The 19,531-nt window shown below is 40.2% G+C and overlaps 1 protein-coding gene across 4 annotated transcripts in view; it reads left to right on the plus strand.

The window, feature by feature from the left end:
• Positions 1-19,531, plus strand: part of TAB3 (TGF-beta activated kinase 1 (MAP3K7) binding protein 3) — a 91,205-nt gene that overhangs the window by 44,949 nt on the left and 26,725 nt on the right. For all 4 annotated transcript variants that reach the window (XM_043895567.1, XM_043895568.1, XM_043895565.1 and 1 more), the window contains 4 exons: positions 5,257-5,367; positions 8,463-8,654; positions 14,399-15,860; positions 16,684-16,844. In XM_043895567.1, coding sequence (XP_043751502.1) covers positions 8,553-8,654; positions 14,399-15,860; positions 16,684-16,844 — 1,725 coding nt within the window. In that variant the 5' untranslated portion in view covers positions 5,257-5,367; positions 8,463-8,552. The remainder of the gene's footprint in view (positions 1-5,256; positions 5,368-8,462; positions 8,655-14,398; positions 15,861-16,683; positions 16,845-19,531) is intronic.

Consider the following 19,531-nt stretch of genomic DNA (forward strand, 5'->3'; position numbering starts at 1 on the left):
GCCATGCTCACTGGTGTGGCGTGGTACCTCATTGTAGTTTTCATTTGTGTTTCTCTAATAATGAGTGATGTTGAGCATGTTTGCATGTGCGTACTGGCCATCTATATGTCTTCTTTGGAGAAATGTCAGTTAAGGTCTTCTGCTTTTTCTTCCGATTGGGTTGGTTCTTGTGTTGTTGAGTTATAGAAACTGTTTGTATGTTTTGGAGATGAAGCCCTTGTCCATTGCATCATTTGCAAGTATTTTTTCCCGTTCCATAGCTTGTCTTTTCATTTTTTTATTGTTTCTGTAAACTTGATTAGGTCCTATTTGTTTTTGTTTTTGTTTTTCATTTATTTTTATTAGTTGGAGGCTAATTACTTTACAATATTGTAGTGGTTTCTGCCATACATTGACATGAATCAGTCATGGATTTACATGTGTTCCCCATCCCGATCCCCCCTCCCACCTCCCTCCCTATCTATTTGGCTGTGCTGGGTCTTAGTTGCAGTGATCTTCAATCTTCATTGCAGCATGCGGGATCTTTAGTTGTGGCATGCGACCACTTAATTGCTGCATGTGGAATCTAGTTCCTCGACCAGAGATCGAACCTGGGGCCCCTGCCTTGGGAACGTGGAGTCTTAGCCACTGAACCACTAGGGAAGTTCCCTATTTGTTTATTTTTTGTTTTTATTTCTATTGCCTTGGGAGATGGAAGTGACGGCTCATGCCCATACCAAAGCTTGTATAGGTGGTGCCCTGTTGCCTGAGAGCACATGCAGAGAAAGAAACTACTATGGCGATCCCTCCTCTTTCCTTGTGCACCCCACAGCAATGGCATCTTCCTCTGTGGTGGGCCCAGTCTTCTTCCAGTACTCCCTCAGTGTGGTGCACCACCCCCTAGCTCCGTCAGGCTATCTCCACGCAGCCAAGTGCAGTCCTCTGCCCAGTTCTGACCTCCAAAGCCCAAGCCTCAGCACCCAGACCCTGACTGCCCCAGGGAACAAGCATCTCAGGCTGGAAAGTGCTGGGTGTCCAGACCAACCATCTTTACAGATCTCACTCTGCTTTGCCCTCTACAGACTGGTTTTTGCACTGTACTCTGAGGCTCCGAAGCTCCCTCTCTGTCACAGATGATCGTCTTACCTCTGAGAGAACTTCCCAGTGTGTGGATACTTTTTTTTTTTCACAGCTCCCTCCTACAGGCTCCAGATTTCTCTTTTTTTTCTTTTGTCCTGTCTGGTTACATGGATATTTTCTTGCCCTGTCTGCATTGAGTAGATGTTCTGTGATAATAATTCCTCATGTAGGTGTATTTTTGATGTGTTTGTTGAAGAAGGTGAGATACATGTCCTTCCTACTCCTCTGCCATCTTGATCCTGTCTTGTCTTTCATATTTTTCATGTTTCTAGATGTGGTCTTTTCTTTTTCTCAGAAAAGACTCTTGAACATTTCTTGTAAAGCTGGTTTAGTAGTATTGAAGTCTTTCTAGTTTTCAATTCTCTGTAGAACTTTTGATTTCTCCATCAAACGTGGATAAGAGGCTTGCTGGTCAGAGTATTCTTGGTTGTTGTTTTTTCTCTTTCCTCACTTTAGAAAAGATCATGCCATTTTGTTTTGGCCTGCAGAGCTTCTCCAAAAAATCCTAGCTGATAGCTTTATTGAAGTTTCCATATACGTAACTTCTTTTTCCTTGCTATTTTTGCTTTTCCCTTGCTGCTTTTAATAGTCTGTCCTTGTCTTTAATTTTTGTGAGTTTAATTACATTGTATCTGGGTGTGACCTCTTTAGGTTTATCCAGTTGAATAGTCTTTGCTTCCTAGACCTGGATGTCTATTTCCTTTCCTGGGTTAGGGAAGTTTTCACTTACTATGTCTTCAAATATGTTCTGTTCCCCTTTGCCTCTGCCTTATCCTTCTGGGACGTTTGTAAGTTGAATGTTAGTATACTTGACAGTATCTTAGAGGTCCTTTTAAACTGTTGTCATGTCTTTTTTTTTCTTAACATTTGGTCAGCTCAGTGATTTCCACTATCCTCTCTTCAGCTCGCTGATCTATTCCTCTGTGTCATTTCGTCTACTGCTGATTCCTTTTAGCGTAATTTTCATTTCACTTACAATAGTCTTCATTTCTGTTTAGTTCTTTTTTATGTATTCTAACTCTGTTAAACTTCTCACTGTGTTCATTATTCTCTCAATTCTTTGATCAACTGTAGTTTATTGCCTTGAATTCTTTATTAGGTTTATTTCCACTTCATTTAGTTCTTCTTACTAGGTTTTATCTTGTTCCTTTGATTGGAGCATCTTACGCTGTTGACTCAGTGTTTCTAATTTGCCATTTTTATTTCTGTGTATCTGGTAGATTGGTTATATTTTCTAGCCTTGGAGAAGTGGCCTTTTGTAGGAGACATTGTACGTGGTTTAGCAGCACACTCCCCTCTGGTCATCAACTATATTCTCTGGGGAGAGCCCCCTGTGTGGGTTGTATGGGTCCTTCTCTTGTGGCAGGCTGGCTGTTGTTTTGTAGGTGTGTCTGGCCCCTGGTCTAGTTGGGCACCAGGCCCTGCTTTGTGCAGACATTGGGTGGGTGGGCTGGGTCAGGAGGCAACTGGCTGTAGAATGCCAGGTGTCCTTGGCCTAGTGCTGGCTCACTGGTGTAGGCAGACCCATGTTCAAGGGTGGGTAGTTATGGGGCTGGGGTTCCCTGCTTTTGTGTTGGCCTGCTGGTTATTAGAGTCAGTTCTCCACTCGACTGGCTGTGGGTTCCATGGTGTTCAAGGCTGATGCTGGCCTGCTGGTGAGTGGGGCTGGATCCCAGGGTGTCTGTCTGATGGACTCAAGGTGTCTCAGAGCTGGTGTGGGCCTGGTGGTGGGTGGGGATGGGACTTGGTGGGTCTTGTGGGTACTGCTGCTCTGCTGGTAGGTTGGTAGGTAGGGGCTGGTCCCCACCTGGCTAGTTGCTTGGCCTGAGACATGTACTGGTGCCTATAGACTGGTGGAAGGGACAGAGTGGGATCCTGAGGCTTATAAGCTAGATGGAGGATTCCAAAATGGCGCATGCCAGCCCCAGTGTGTATATAATAGAAGCAGCTTCCCAAAATGGGGGCCACCAGTTTCCCCTGGGAGAGTCTCTGAGGTCAGTGGGTGTGACTGACTCAGGCTCCTTCCCAATTTCTGTTTCTGTCATGGGTTTTTGGAGCTTGTGAGATTTAATGTGTGGATTTAAGAGAGTGGAGTCTCTCGTTTCCACTGCCCTTGGTTCTTCTGAAGGTGAGAACCGTCAAAGCCAAATATTCTGGGGGAGCTTGTCTTCCCACTGAAGGACACCAGAGCTGGGGAGCCTCATATGGGGCTCATATCCCTTGCTATCTGGGGAGAACCTCTGCGATTATAATGATCCTCCTGTTTGTGGATTGCCCACCTAGGGTTTTGGGTCTTGAGTGTACCGCGACTATCTCTTCTACTCATCTGTGTGGTTCCTTCTTTATATCTTTAGTTGTAGATCTTTTCTGATAGATTGCTGACTCTCTCATCAATAGTTGCTCTGTAAATAGTTGTGATTTTGGTTTGCCCGTGACAGGAGGTGAGCTCAGAGTCTTCCACCTCTGCCATATTGTTTTACGTCCTTTCCCCATGTGCTTTGTAACTTGCTCCCTCTCTCTGTGTACATGTGTGTGCATGCATGATGTATATATGCAGATATATACATATGTTGATTTTTTCTTTTCACAGAGCATTTGAAAGTAAGGTGTTTATGTCATGCGCTTTACTCCTAATTGCCTAGTTCCTAAAAATAGGGATACTCTTGTATATAACCACAGCACAATTATCAAGTCAGTAAATCTTTTCAGTTCAGTTCAGTCGCTCAGTCATGTCTGACTCTTTGCGAGCCCATGAACTGCAGCACGCCAGGCCTCCCTGTCCATCACCAACTCCCAGAGTTTACTCGAACTCATGTTCATTGAGTCGGTGATGCCACCCAACCATCTCATCCTCTGTCGTCCCCTTCTCCTCTCACCTTCAATCTTTCCCAGTATCAGGGTCTTTTCAAATAAGTCAGCTTTTCGCATCAGGTGGCCAAAGTATTGGAGTTTCAGCTTCAACATCATTCCAATGAACATTTGGGACGAATTTCCTTTAGGATGGACTGGTTGGATCTCCTTGCAGTCCAAGGGACTCTCAAGAGTCTTCTCCAACACCACAATTCAAAAGCATCAATTCTTCGGCACTCAGCTTTCTTTATAGTCCAACTCTCACATCCATACATTACTACTGGAAAAACCATAGCCTTCACTAGATGGACCTTTGTTGGCAAAGTAATGTCTCTGCTTTTTAGTATGCTATCTATGTTGATCATAACTTTTCTTCCAAGGAGTAAGCATCTTTTTATTTCATGGCTGCAGTCGCCATCTGCAGTGATTTTGGAGCCCCCCAAAATCAAGTCTGCCACTGTTTCCACTGTTTCTCCATCTATTTGCCATGAAGTGATGGGACCGGATGCCATGATCTTAGTTTTCTGAATGTTGAGCTTTAAGCCAACTTTTTCACTTTCCCCTTTCACTTTCATCAAGAGGCTCGTTAGTTCTTCACTTTCTGCCATAAGGGTGGTGTCATCCGCATATCTGAGGTTATCAATATTTCTCCTGGCAATCTTGATTCCAGCTTGTGCTTCATCCAGCCCAACATTTCTCATGATGTACTCTGCATATAAATTAAATAAGCATGGTGACAATATACAACCTTAACATTGGTAGAATACTTTTCTTGATGTATTGTCCACATTTCAGTTTTGTCCACTAATCCATTTATTTCTTTTATAATTTTTTCTCCATTTACTATAGGATGCAGTCTGTGATCTGATATTACATTTAGTTGTCATGCTTCTACTATTGTCTTTAATCTTTGATTTTTCTAGCCTTTGTCTCTTAGGACATTGGCACTTTTTTAACATGACATTCTCACCTTTCCACTCCCTGGGTTTTATTCTTAATAGAATGTTTCTCATTTTGGATTTGTCTGTTTTCCATGAATAGTTTTAGATGGCATATTCCTAGCTGGAATATTATAAAGTGATACATTCTTCTAGGGGTATCATATCTGGTGGTGTACACTGTCCATCTGTCCCTCATTGGTGATGTTAATTTTGATTACCCGAGATGACGATCAGTTTCTCCATTGTATAGGTAAATGTCCCCCTTGCAGCTAGCTAATAAGCAGTTCTCTAGGGAGACACTTTAAGACCATTAATATAGCCTAACTTCATCCAAATTTCCCCTTAGGTGCAGCATCCATTGGTGATTTCTTGAAGTAGTCTGTACTGTGATGGCTGCAAAATGATGATTTCTCCAGCTCCAGCGCTTCCTGCACATATTTACCAGTTGGATTCCACTGTAAGCAAAAGCCCCCACTTCTCCTTTCCTTTGTGCATGTGTGTATTTAACTGTTTATTATTGGGCTATATAACTCTTTATGTATTAGGACTCATGGGTTCCTCTTTCATACAGGTCTGTAATTCATTATTTTCCATTATTGGTGCTCAAATTGTCACAGGGTTGGCCAGTGGGAACCTTTTCAGGCTGACTCTCAGGTCCTTATAGCCAGCTCCAATCATCATTTGAGTACTTCCCCTCTCTCTGGAATAACACATTCTAGGTGGAGCTACACTTCCATATGCAAGGACTTTATATATGTGTAGCTTAAGTACACTGTGTTTGGCTCTCCTATGAGGATTAGCACAGCCTGCTGTGGCAGTATAGTGGAGAATCCTTTAGCCCAGTATAGGAGGAGGAGAGTTAATGCAGTAGGACTAAGTTGGGGGAGGGTGGTTGTCAATGGAAGCCTCCTTAGAGGAGGAAGAGCCATCAATACCAACTTTTGCAGCACCAATATGGCTTGGAGAAGCATTGAAGAGGGAAGAAAAGAGAAAAGCATCTCATTGAAAAAAAAAAAGAAAAGCATCTCAGGCAGATTATCATGGGCTAATGCCCTGAGAGGAGGCAGTGTGGGGCAGCCATGCACAGGATCACACATAGCTCCTCTGGTTGAGAGTAGAAAACAGATATTCTGGCTATGATGTGGGGGAAGGCAAGACCTGAGACAGGAAGAACAGCAGGAAGTTGCTGGTGTAATGTTGATGAGAACAGTATTCAGACATGCCCTAAATAATAGTAACTGATGCTTCCTGACTTATTACTGTTTGGTATTTAAATTTTGCTACAACCCTCCAACTATTTCCAATTTAAATATGAAGCTTTAAAGGCATAAAGCTGGAGTCTCTTTCCTAGATACTACTAAATGGCAGAACCAGGGTATATATCATCACCCATTTGATTTACTATTTCTGTTTAGTTGGTTGTTCAAGAATGGGAAGTCAAGGAGCACACTCTGGTTTCTAGTTATGTTAACTGAATAGTAGTAGTATTTATAGAATACTGTTTGGGGAAGGATTGTGGTCAAGAGTTCCGTTTTGTACATACTGACTAATATCTTTGCAAATATCCAGGTGGTGCTGTGTGTAGGCAGTAAACTCTCTGTCTAGAGTCCTAGAGGCAGCTCACATGGTACTTAAGAGCAATTTGGTAACCATCACCTTTAAATGTTTTTGAAACATTAGTAGTGAGTGCCATTACTGGGCACAAAGATGTAGAATAAGAAGAGGGCAAAATCCAGGTGAGCATTAATGTGACAAGAAAGATGGGTGGAAAACAGGCTATTGTGATGTTATAGACTGAGAAAAAAAAAGGTTTGATCAGTAGTGTCAGATGCTGCAGAGGTTAGGGAGTATAGACTCCAGAAGATATATTGTCTGGATTTAGCAGTGGAAAGATGATGAAGAGACAGTTTCACTGAACAGTGATTTGAGCCAGATTAGAGCAGATTTACTGCAGGGAGCAGAATTCCATAGGGAGGCCAGAAAGCCTAAATCTGTGCATGTATGTGTTATCTGTATCTGTATTATTTTCCCATATTTGTATTTTTTTTAGGTTCACTAAGTAGCCTCCATGTTAATGTTGAACATCATTAAAGTGGTCCTAATAGCTATTTTTACCTATGGTTAGGCAGAGTCTTACACATAGGGTTTTGTTGCCACCTCATAGATACAAAGAGTGTAGATTACTCTTGAAAGTCTTGGCTTAGAAGGAAGAAAAGAGAGAGCTTGATGCCCAGTAAAAGTCAACAGATTGCATGCAAAATGAAGGTCACTGCTTATAATTAAAGTCAAATTAGAGTTTGCGTGGTATTTTTTTTCTCCTTTTTTCTTAAATTTATTTATTTTTAATCAAAGGATAATTCATGGTATTTATTTTTAATTATATACTTATTATAAATCAGCAAAAGTAATTCAGTATTTTCCTTTAGCATTTTAAAGTTGTAAAATATTCTCTGTAGTTTCTATAGTACCCCAGGCAATGGTATTATTTAAAGTTCAGGGGGGACCTGTGCACAAGAGACAGATTTGATGTGAGATGACCCTCCCTTGTGTGTGTTGTTCAGCCTTGTATGTTAGATAGTCATGATTTCCATGCATCTTAGGAAGATGCTTCTCAGTCCTAGAAATATTTGACCCTATCATGATTGATCACAGCAGAAATACTATGAGATTGTGTGGTATACACTGAACAGTTTTCCCCTTATAAAAATGGAAAACAGAGACTAAAAAAGGGATCAGTTAATGATATTTGATGGTGCCACTTGATTTATGATTTCATTATTAAGTTCACGAGTTGCCTTTATTACATGGGTGCCTAACTTGTACCAGTGAGATTGGGGGTCACTTGCCTCTATTCAAAGTGTGCCCTCAAATCCTGGCATCTTAGCACCTGGGCCAGTCGCACCATAAGTAGGTGAGAACATAGCCAGGCACGTCAGGCTACTGACGGGCCACCAGCATTGTCTTTGAAAACAAAGGATTCTACATGTCCATGTTTGTTTGTTCAGTAGTTTCATTTAGATATTGACTTGCCTTTACTCAAACTGAAAATTCAAACCTTTTGACTTCAAAGTACAGGAAGAATGTAAGACAAACAGGACGTGTTTGATTTGTGGTGTTATTATCAATTCCTGTTATATTACTTCAGACACTGAAAATGATGAACCCCCTTTAGTGGAGTGACTGATGTGATAGGCCTTAGGAAAACATGAGTGATAGTATGTAAGTAGGACTTGTCAAGACTGAGAAAAATACGGTCACCAAACAGTAATACTCTATATTTTTTAATATAGCTGCTGCTTTTTTCAGTTTTTAACTATTAAAACGGAACTGAAGCTTTAGGACTTTTTTTGTTGTTTTTGTTTTGAAACCAGTGATTAGCTATATATTACATCAGAAAAATCTTTGGCTAAGTAGAATTTGTCAATGTCTCAACTGTAGAATTTGGTATACTTAGAATATGTAGATCTCTCTATTTTATGGTATTGATGGTTTCTTTTGGAATAAAGTGAAATACATGAATAAATTTAACCATACTTTAATTTTTTTTAATAGAAAATGACTGCAGTATTGGAAGACCATTACTATTGGAAGGCCGGTTAGCATCCATTTCCTAAGAGAAACTTGACCTCCATTTGCTCTGGCATGGCGCAAAGCAGTCCTCAGCTTGATATGCAGGTTCTCCATGACCTCCGACAACGTTTCCCTGAGATTCCAGAGGGTGTGGTGTCTCAGTGCATGTTACAGGTAGATTACCCACCAATGATAGTGATATTACATGACAGTTTTCCTTATTAGAGCTGGCTTTGTATCGTAGTGAGAACTCAGTTTTCTTGTTTAAGTTGGAGAGACATCTAGAGGATTTCTCAATCATGGCACAGTCAAGATTGTGGGCTGATACAGTGTTTGTTGTTGGGATCTGCCTGGTGCATTGTAGGATGTTTAGGACCTGCTAAATGCCATTAGTATCCCTGCACTTGTGACAACCAAAAATGTTTACATGGCAGCGAAAATCTCCTATGTTCCACGGGAGGCAAAGTCTTCCCCACTGACAACCAGTGATGTAGAGAAAAGAACAAAGGCATGTAGCAAAAAGAAGAGAAGTTTTCACGCATTTCACTTCTTACATTTTGGGCTTTGTGCTATCAGGCCCCAAGTCCTTAGAACTGAATTTTGAGTTGTGAGATTATCATTATAACTTCATAGACCATATACCTTTTTAAGCCTATTTTTTTAAGTTTTTAGAGAATTCTTGCCCCCCACCAGTTTTTTTCCTGTTTTTCTAGTTGATAAATGCTCACTAATATCCAATTTTAAGTATAAGACTTCTTTCTTTAATCATGTTAGTTTTGTCTTATTGTCTTCTATTGAAATAAATCTTTCATCTCTAATAGAATGTGTCTTCCCATTGAAAGGGCAGCAGAGAAATAGGCCTAACACTCCACCTATTGAGTTTTGCATCATCCTTCACAGAATCTCAGTGTGTTTGGGGTTATAGCATTTCCCTAGCTGGTTGAGCTTTGAGAGCAGCATTTCTGTCCTCCCCACTGAATTTCCTTACACGACCAGTTCAAACTCCACCTTACTGTATACAATCTGCAAGCTCTCCCGTGCAGTGTGAGTTGCCCGGGATATAATATAAACCTAGATGTAGCTGAGGTTATTTGAGGCTAGAGACTCCCAGATCAGTGGTGGTAACAGAGGTGCTTTCTTTGTTTGCAAGCCCTTCTACTAGGTCTTGTTTTTGTGTTAGAGCTTGTCTTTATTTTTTCTCACATACAATTCCAGTGTGAATTTCCACTCTTTAGCCCCATTTTGGTTTCTGGAGTGAAATCCTTGTGGTGTAAACCACTTCCTAGCAGTCAGTTTCATAACTAACCTAGGGCCCCACCTAGGTCTGACCTTGTTTTTTGAATATAATTTAATTTAGCCCTTTATTATCTGTAGTCTATTCATGGCTTGTTTTCATTTTACTAAGTTAAAAGAATGGAACTTTAAACTCAACTCAGTGAAGATGTGTTGATAACTTACATTGTCGTCAGTTTTTTAGTCTTTTCTTCATTTGGGATTACTGTTGTTTATCACTATGGAGACTTATCACCTACTCCCTCTGGAAAATTTCTGTTTGTGGGTAATATATATAAGACACAGTAGTTTACCTTTGTTTTCCCTTTAATTGTAGTATAGTTGATTTACAATGTTGTGTTAGTTTCAAGTGTGCAGAAAAATGATACAGCTTATATATATATAAACACACATATATAAAGCCTTCCTCAGTGATCAGTGCAAAAAATAGAGAAAAACAATAGAATGGGAAAGACTAGAGATGTCTTCAAGAAAATTAGTAATACCAAGGGAACATTTCTTGCAAAGATGGGCACAATAAAAGACAGAAATGGTATGGACCTAAGAGAAGCAGAAGATATTAAGAAGAGGTGGCAAGAATACACAGAAGAACTGTACAAGAAAGATCTTCATGACCCAGATAACCATGATGGTGTTGGTGTGATCACTCACCTAGAGCCAGGCATCCAGGAATGCGAAGTCAGGTGGACCTAAGGAAGCATCACTACGAACAAAGCTAGTGGAGGCAATGGTATTCCGGTTAAGCTATTTCAAATCCTAAAAGGTGATGCTGTGAAACTGCTGCACTCAATATGCCAGCAAATTTGGAAAACTCAGCAGTGGCCACAGGACTGGAAAAGGTCAGCTTTCATTCCAGTGCCAAAGAATGTTCAAACTACTGCACTCATCTCACACGCCAGCAAAGTAATGCTCAAAATTCTCCAAGGCTAGCTTCAGTACATGAACCATGAACTTCCAGATGTTCAAGCTGGATTTAGAAAAGGCAGAGGAACCAGAGATCAAATTGCCAATATCTGTTGGATCATTAAAAAAGCACAAGAGTTCCAGAAAAACATCTACTTGTGCTTTATTGACCATGCCAAAGCATTTGACCGTGTGGATCACAACAAACTGTGGAAAATTCTTCAAGAGATGGGAATACTAGACCACCTGACCTGCCTCCTGAGAAATCTGTGTGCAGGTCAAGAAGCAGCAGTTAGAACTGGACATGGAACAACAGACTGGTTCCAAATCGGGAAAGGAGTATGTCAAGGCTATATATTGTCACCCTGCTTATTTAACTTATATGCAGAATACATTATGCGAAATGCCGGGCTGGATGAAGTAGAAGCAATATCAATAACTTCAGATATGCAGATGACACCACCCTTATGACAGAAAGCAAAGAGGAATTAAAGAGCCTCTTGGGGAGAGTGAAATAGTTGGCTTAAAGCTCAACATTCAGAAAACGAAGATCATGGCATCCAGTCCCATCATTTCATGGCAAATAGATGAGGAAACAATGGATACAGTGACAGACTATTTTTCTGGACTCCAAAATCCCTGCAGGTGGTGACTGCAGTCATGAAATTAAAAGATGCTTGCCCCTTGGAAGAAAAGCTATGATCAATGTAGACAGCATAGTAAGAAGCAGAGACAATACTTTGCTGACAAAGGTCTGTCTAGTCAAAGCTATGGTTTTTCCAGTAGTCATGTATGGATGTGAGAATTGGACTATAAAGAAAGCTGAGTGCTGAAGAATTGATGGTTTTGAACTGTGGTGTTGGAGAAGACTCTTGAGAGTCTCTTGGACTGCAAGGAGATCAAACCATTTAATTCTAAAGAAAATAAGTCCTGAATATTCACTGGAAGGACTGATGCTGAAGCTGAAGCTGAAGCTCCAATACTTTGGCCACCTGTTGTGAAGAACTGACTCATTGGAAAAGACCCTGATTCTGGGAAAGAGTGAAGGTGGGAGGAGAATGGGATGACAGAGGATGGGATGGTTGGATGGCATCACTGACTCAATGGACATGAGTTTGAGCAAGCTTCAGGAGTTGTTGATGCACAGGGACGCCTGGCATGCTGTAGTCCATGGGGTTGTAAAGAGTCGGACACGATTGAGCGACTGAATTGATACATATATATCCCTTGTTTTTCAGATTCTTTTCCATTATAAGTTATTAAAGATGTTGAATATAAGATCGTTCCCTGTGCTATACAGTAGGTCCTTGTTTATCTGTTTTATCCCAAACTCTAAACATACTCCTTCCCTCCCTCCCTCTTTCTCCAGTAGTTTGAATTTAATAAACAAGCTTTAAAGCATCCCTCTAGGCTGTCATCCCCCAATGGAGGATCAGTTTTGTGGGATATGATGCCTTATTGCCTCAGTCCTTTCAGGAGTGTTCATGTATGTTTTCTTAAAAGTTCTGACCTCTTTGACTGGCTAAACAGATTATCATTTTTTATTCATATTTACTGTTTGGTAAATTTTTTATTCTTTTTTCTTTTTAAAACATTTAGCAGGTCTGATACAATGTTTGAATCTGTTGTGGTGTTATTATTAAAATATTTCCATAAAGAAAACACTTAACCATCTTTTATTTATGGTTTTAAATTTTTCCTCCTAAGAAAATATACTCAGCCTGTCACTTATAGACATGTGTATGAATAGGCTGACAACTTCCAACTTTGTATCATTAGAATTTGGTTCTTTTTTGTGGAAACTAAATCAGTGTAGAAAACATGAAATTTTAGGGTAATTGATTTAAAAAAAAGTGAAATAGTAAAGTGGCTGTAACTGCTTTAGATTTCAAATAAAACTCTAGATTTTGTTCTCCTTTTAATCCATAGATTTATACAAACCTTGAAGGAGCTATTTTCTCTCTTCTTTTTTTTCTTCCCGTCCCTTCACCTGTCAGTGACGTGTCTAGTCAGCAGCCAGTTTGAATCTTTTGGCTCCAAATTCACTGACTATCTAACAATATCTATTATCTATCTTAATATCTGTGTCCTCTCCGCCCTTGATCAGCATGATTTAAAGCAGGATAAGAAAAAGCCCAAACGTAATTCTTTTCTTTTTCAATGCCAACAATTCCTTTTTTCCCTGGCTCAGGTAATATTGTAAAAAGTATTTGAATTTTAGTATCAAAAGGTTTATAGAAGGAAAAGGAGAAAAGTTATTGTGGCGTTTTGATAAAGCCAATTTGTTGTATTTCTGGGAATTCATCTTACACAGGTTTGCTTGACTGAATTTTCTTTCACTCCCTAAAGTTTCAGTATAGCAGTGTACTTTTAGCATCATACACTAGCCCCTGAAATTACTGTATGACAATGGAAAGAGCACTGGGTGTCCGGAAACGAAGAATCTAGAACTGGCTCTCCAGCTAACTAGTTAAGTACTTGTCAAGTCTTGGAACTTTCCAGGCATGTCTTTTCTCATCTGGGAATGAGTTGAGTTGGAATCAGTAAACCCTACGAGTTCTCCCTCTAAAATTAAAGCATTTTATGTCATGCTGTTTATTTAGCTGTATTCGGTTCTCAGCAGAAGTGAAGTGTTTGCTTTTATTGCTTTCAATAAAATGTACTTCTCCCTAAAGTACAGTAATACGTGTATATGTGCATATTTGTATATATATTTATGAAGTACAGAGATGGTCATGATAATTGAGAAACTTTAACAGATTACTTCAAAGGCCATGAATAAATGTGTTTTAGACTAATACAATAGTTCTGAATTCTGTTGTTTAATGGAATACTGCTTTATCGCTGTTGATTGGAACATCTAAAATGGCAGTTTGTTATTTGCCATCTTTGTGTGTGTATGTAATTCTAAAAATTGAAATTTTGAAAGTTTACCAAGCTACTTTTGAGCAAGTAAAAATGTTTGAGACTGTGGGAATGTGAATGAATTTCATTAAGGCAGTCAAGACTGGGTGGGTTTTGTGTTAAATTACTATAAGTTTGGCATACTCCTGGAAACATAATTCAAAGAGTGGATTTGTTATTTTTTGTTTTTGTTTTTTTTTAAGTGATTTCTTCTGTTAACTTAATCTTTCATAATGAAACAGTTGAAGTGATATAGGGATAACTGTGGTGAAATAATAAAAAGTATAGACTGCTTGAGAATTTTTATTGTTTTGAATCTTTAGGAGTTGTATTGTTATTTTTTCACTTTGGGGTTTGTTTGCCTTTTGAAAACTAATGCATGGTTATTTTCCTGTGTATTAGTGTAAATATTAATAATGGATATGACTTATACTTGTAGATTACAGCAAGTGTGGTGAATCCAAGATTAGCCCAACATTGTAATTTGTTGAGATGCAACAAATGTAAGATGAGTCCTGGATTTGGAGTCAGAAAAGTTGGGGTTGAGTCACAAGGTTCATTAGTAGGTACTGTACATTTCTGTAGCAGTAGCAGTAGCGGTAGTACTCGTTATGTGAGCTAAATGTCTGTAAAATAATATGAATGGTTTGGGATCTGCCTTTCAGGATCGATGACCGTGAAACTTTGTGTGTGTAAAAATATTATTGTCTACTTATCTTCTGACAATTGTGTTTACATAAATCTGTGGCAAAGCTTCAGTTCCACTATTAGGATCTGTTAATGTTGCCAATGTTCTGTGTACCATTTTTTTCCCCTAGAATAACAACAATCTGGAAGCCTGTTGCCGAGCCCTTTCCCAGGAGAGTAGCAAATACTTATATATGGAATACCATAGTCCAGATGACAACAGGATGAATAGAAACCGTCTTTTGCATATTAACCTGGGTATTCATTCTCCTAGTAGCTACCACCCAGGAGATGGTGTGCAACTTAATGGCGGTCGAACGCTGGTACATAGCTCAAGTGATGGACATATTGATCCACAGCATGCAGCAGGTAAACAGCTGATATGTTTAGTTCAGGAACCACACTCAGCTCCAGCTGTTGTCGCTGCTACTCCCAACTACAATCCTTTTTTTATGAATGAACAGAACAGAAGTGCAGCTACTCCTCCTTCACAGCCACCTCAACAGCCATCTTCCATGCAAACAGGAATGACTCCATCTGCTATGCAAGGGCCTTCACCACCACCGCCGCCACCTCCTTCCTACATGCACATACCTCGGTATAGTACCAATCCAATTACTGTTACAGTATCCCAAAACCTCCCTTCTGGACAGACTGTACCAAGAGCTTTACAAATTCTTCCACAAATTCCGAGCAATCTGTATGGGTCTCCTGGTTCTATTTATATTAGACAGACATCTCAGAGTTCATCAGGAAGACAGACTCCTCAGAATACGCCGTGGCAGTCCTCACCACAGGGCCCAGTGCCTCATTATAGCCAGCGTCCTTTACCTGTGTATCCACATCAACAAAACTATCCACCTTCTCAGTATTCTCCCAAACAACAGCAGATCCCTCAACCTGCTTACCATTCACCACCTCCTTCTCAGTGTCCTTCACCCTTCAGCTCTCCTCAGCATCAAGTACAACCGTCTCCATTGGGCCACCCCAGTTCTCATGTCTTTATGCCACCTAGTCCTTCAACGACGCCACCCCATCCATATCAACAAGGACCTCCTAGCTATCAGAAACAGGGAAGCCATTCGGTAGCCTATCTCCCATATACAACATCTAGCTTACCCAAAGGATCCATGAAGAAGATAGAAATAACAGTAGAACCCTCTCAGAGATCTGGAACAGCCATGAATAGGAGTCCTTCACCTATCAGTAACCAGCCATCTCCACGGAATCAGCACTCATTGTACACAGCCACCACACCACCGTCAAGTTCTCCTTCCAGAGGGATATCCAGTCAACCGAAACCTCCGTTTACTGTCAATCCTGTGTATATTACATATACACAGCCCACTGGACCTTCTTGTGTTCCATCACCATCTCCTCGGATGATACCAAACCCAACGACCGTTTTTAAAATCACTGTAGGCCGAGCCACGACTGAAAATCTGTTAAATTTAGTGGACCAAGAAGAACGTTCTGCAGCCCCAGAACCTATTCAGCCCATTTCAGTGATACCAGGCTCTGGGGGAGAAAAGGGAAGCCATAAATATCAGAGAAGTTCCAGTTCTGGATCTGATGACTATGCCTATACACAAGGTAATTTCAGCCCTTTTATATGACATGTCTATGTGGGGTGATGGCAATCTCCTACTCAAAAGTAAATAATTTATATTAGGTGTTTAATTAATGTACTATGTATTAAATATTTAGCAGTAGCATTGCTATTAAGAATAGGGTTAGCACTTCAGAATCATCTACAGATTTTACTTTAAAATAGAAAAATGCAGTCATGATTAGAGTGCCCTCAAAGACTGTGTGTTAAGAAGTGCATTCATTGGGAGAAAATCGTAGGCCGGTGAAATCAATATGGTCCAAAACGCCAACTACAGAGTGGGAAAAAGTGACTCATAGAGGGTGGCCTAAAGTTTATCACAGGGAAACATTTGAGTATTTTTTAAGCGGATGCAATGAAGAGGGTGAGGAAGTTTTAAGTATTGTGTATTTATGGGAAGTAGGGTTGGTAATGAAGAACATTATTGGAGTAGTTCACAGTGGACCTAACTCAGTATAAAGAGAAGAAAGTATCTTAAAAGTTTGTTAAAAAGGTAGGGGAGAATTTACTATTCTTTCAGTATATGTGAAACAACACCCAGGGATCGTTAAAGAGAATCTTAGGGAAACTAAGGACACTAGAAGAGGAGGAATGTATAGATGATATTATTTTGGCAGAAAGAACCGGATCCGAATTAAAGCACATAGGAAGGCCAAATCACATTAGCAAGACTTTAGAATAAATGTCAACTGAAGTTGAATGACAGAGGTCTTTATGGGTATTTCATACATTAGCCATGCATGTACAGATGTCCCTGTGACTTGTTCAGTGTTATTTTCTGCAATGACTTTGTCTGTAATGCTATAGCCTTGCTGTTACATCAGCGAGCAAGGATGGAGAGGTTAGCAAAGCAATTGAAACTTGAGAAAGAGGAGCTAGAGCGCTTGAAGGCAGAAGTTAATGGTATGGAGCATGACCTGATGCAGAGGCGGCTCAGAAGGGTCAGCTGCACCACGGCGATCCCAACGGTAAGTAGGATCTACTAGGATGTATTGGGCGGGGGCAGGGCGGGCATGTTGCCTGTCTGGGCTTTTTCTTCTGATGTTCTCTTCCCGGTAGAGTTTTGTTCTGTCAGCAGCACATGAAGGATGTTTGCCTTTTGTTCTCAACCAAATAAATGGATAGTTTCTTTTGTTCTCTTGGGGGAATTCTGCAGTTTCATGAGTATTTTTAAAGATAATTAATGTATGGCAGCTCAGTCACTGTAGATTGCTTTCTTTTAGAATAGAAATGAGAAGTAAAACTTGACCAAATGCTTTATAAGTGTTCACAGGTGTTCATTTATGCATTTGTGTATTATGTACATATATATTTAAGACAGTTATTTTTCTCAGTACATTCATGTACATGAGTTAGAGCAAGATCAGTATGCATCTTTGGAAAGTTTGACTCTAGATCATTATCAAGCAGAGTAATTTTGAAGTGTAGATAATTGTAGAAACTAAGGTAACAGTATGAACAGGAGTTGTAACAGGGGTTATAGGAGTACTATCATGCATAGATTTGGGCCACATACTGTTAACAAATTGGTAGCTATGTTAGTTCAACAGTTCTTAAAAACCTCGGATCCCAAATATCATTTGACTCTTCAACATTGATTTAGCAAGCAATTTTTACAGCTTATGAGTGTGGTCCAAAGCAAGGAGTTTAGTGCATACCTGCTAGAGGGAAGAATCGAGTCATCCCTCAAGAAATAACTTGAATACTGTATATGGTAAGTGATCTGTGAGGTCATGCGAGAAGTCACTTCAACTAGTTGATCTGCATCCTCCATGTACTTTACTCTCACTAGGCGTCCTCTGAAGCTCTCTGTGTAGAACTCTTGTGTGTTCTTGAGGAATCACCTTGCTGTATTATTTTACCTGCAGGCATTCTTAACCTCTTTTGACCAAGGTTAAGTTCAGAGACAAAGGAGGGAAAGAGAAGCTAAGGGTTTGGGAGCTGCTAGCTGGTATAGTGGTTAGGACTTTGCCGCCGAAGGCAAGGGATATGGGTTTGATTCCTGGTTAGGGAAGTAAGACACGAGCTCTAATGGGAGACGACAGGAGACTTAGGGACTGCCAAGGTGATGCCGTATCCTTCTCTAGCATCACTGGAGACCTACGGATTGCAAACCTCATGCAGTATCCTTCTTTAGCATCCTCTCAGGAGACTTGGGGACTGCCAACCTGATGCCATATTCTTTTTAGCATCACAGGATACTTAGGGATTACAAACCTCATGCAGTATTCCTTCTCTAGCATCATCTCAGGAGACAGGAGATGCCTAAGGGATGGCAAACCTCATGCACTGTCCTCTCCCATCGTCTCTGGAGACTTAGGGACTGCCAACCTGATGTATCCTTCTGTAGCACTGTCTCAGGAGACAGGAGACTTAGGCATTACAAACCTTATACAGTATCCTTCTCTAGCATCATCTCAGGAGACAGGAGACTGAGACGACTTAGGGATGGCAAACCTCTTGCACTATCCTCTCCCATCGTCTCAGGAGACAGCAGACTTATAGACTGCCAACCTGATGCCGTATCCTTTTCTAGCATCACAGGAGACTTAGGGATTGCAAACCGCATGCAGTATCCTTCTCCTGCATCATCTCAGGAGACTTAGGGATGGCAAGCCTGATACAGTATCCTTCTCTAGCATCATCACAGGAGACTTGGGGACTGCGAACCTGTTGCAGTATCCTTCCCTAGCATCCCCGGAGATAGGAGATTTAAGGATTGCACACCTGATCCAGTATCCTTCTCTTGCATCCATCTCTGGAGACAGGAGACTTAGGGATTGCAAACCTCATTCATTATCCTTCTATAGAAACCCTCTATGGAGACAGGAAGCTTATTGTGTACAAACCTCATTCATTATCCTTCTATAGAAATGCTCTATGGATACAGAAGAGAAGAGACTTATTGATTACAAATCTGATTCATTTTCCTTCCTTAGAATCTCTCCATGGAGACAGGATACAGGAGACACTTTCATTAGTTACAAACCTGATTCATTATGCATCTATAGAATACCTCTGTGGAGACAGGAGACTTATTTATTAGAAACCTGATTCATTATCCTTCTATAGAATCCCTCTTTGTAGACAGGTAACAGGAGCTGTATTGATTACAAACCTGATTTAGTATCCTTCTATAGAATCTGTGTATATAGACAGGAGGCACAGGCAACAGGAGACAGGAGTCACAGGAGACTGTCAACAGCAGACAAAGGAGACAGGAGATGACACTTATTTATTACACTCCTAGTTCATTATCCTTCTATAGAAACCCTCTATGGAGACAGGGAAAGAAGATGACACAGTTTTATTGATTACAAACCTGATATATTATCCTTCTATAGAATCCCTCTATGGAGACAGGAGACACTTGATTACAAACCTGATTCATCATACTTCAATTCAAAATCAATTTTATGATGAAAAAACCCTCCCAGTGCACATGTGACTTTTCTTCTCCTATTTCACTTATACCTCCTTGGATAAGCTACTTTCTTTGTATTTGGTTTCTCTTCTACAATATCTATGACTACCCATCTCATAGAATTTTTTTACATTTCCAGAAGAACCTACGATAATATACATTACACAGTTTATATAATGTCTAACAAATAGTCTTCTGACTACAGAATTTTGGTTTACAAGACAGTGGAAA

The sequence above is a fragment of the Cervus elaphus genome, chromosome X (genome assembly GCF_910594005.1).
Source record: "Cervus elaphus chromosome X, mCerEla1.1, whole genome shotgun sequence".
Lineage (NCBI taxonomy): Eukaryota > Metazoa > Chordata > Mammalia > Artiodactyla > Cervidae > Cervus > Cervus elaphus.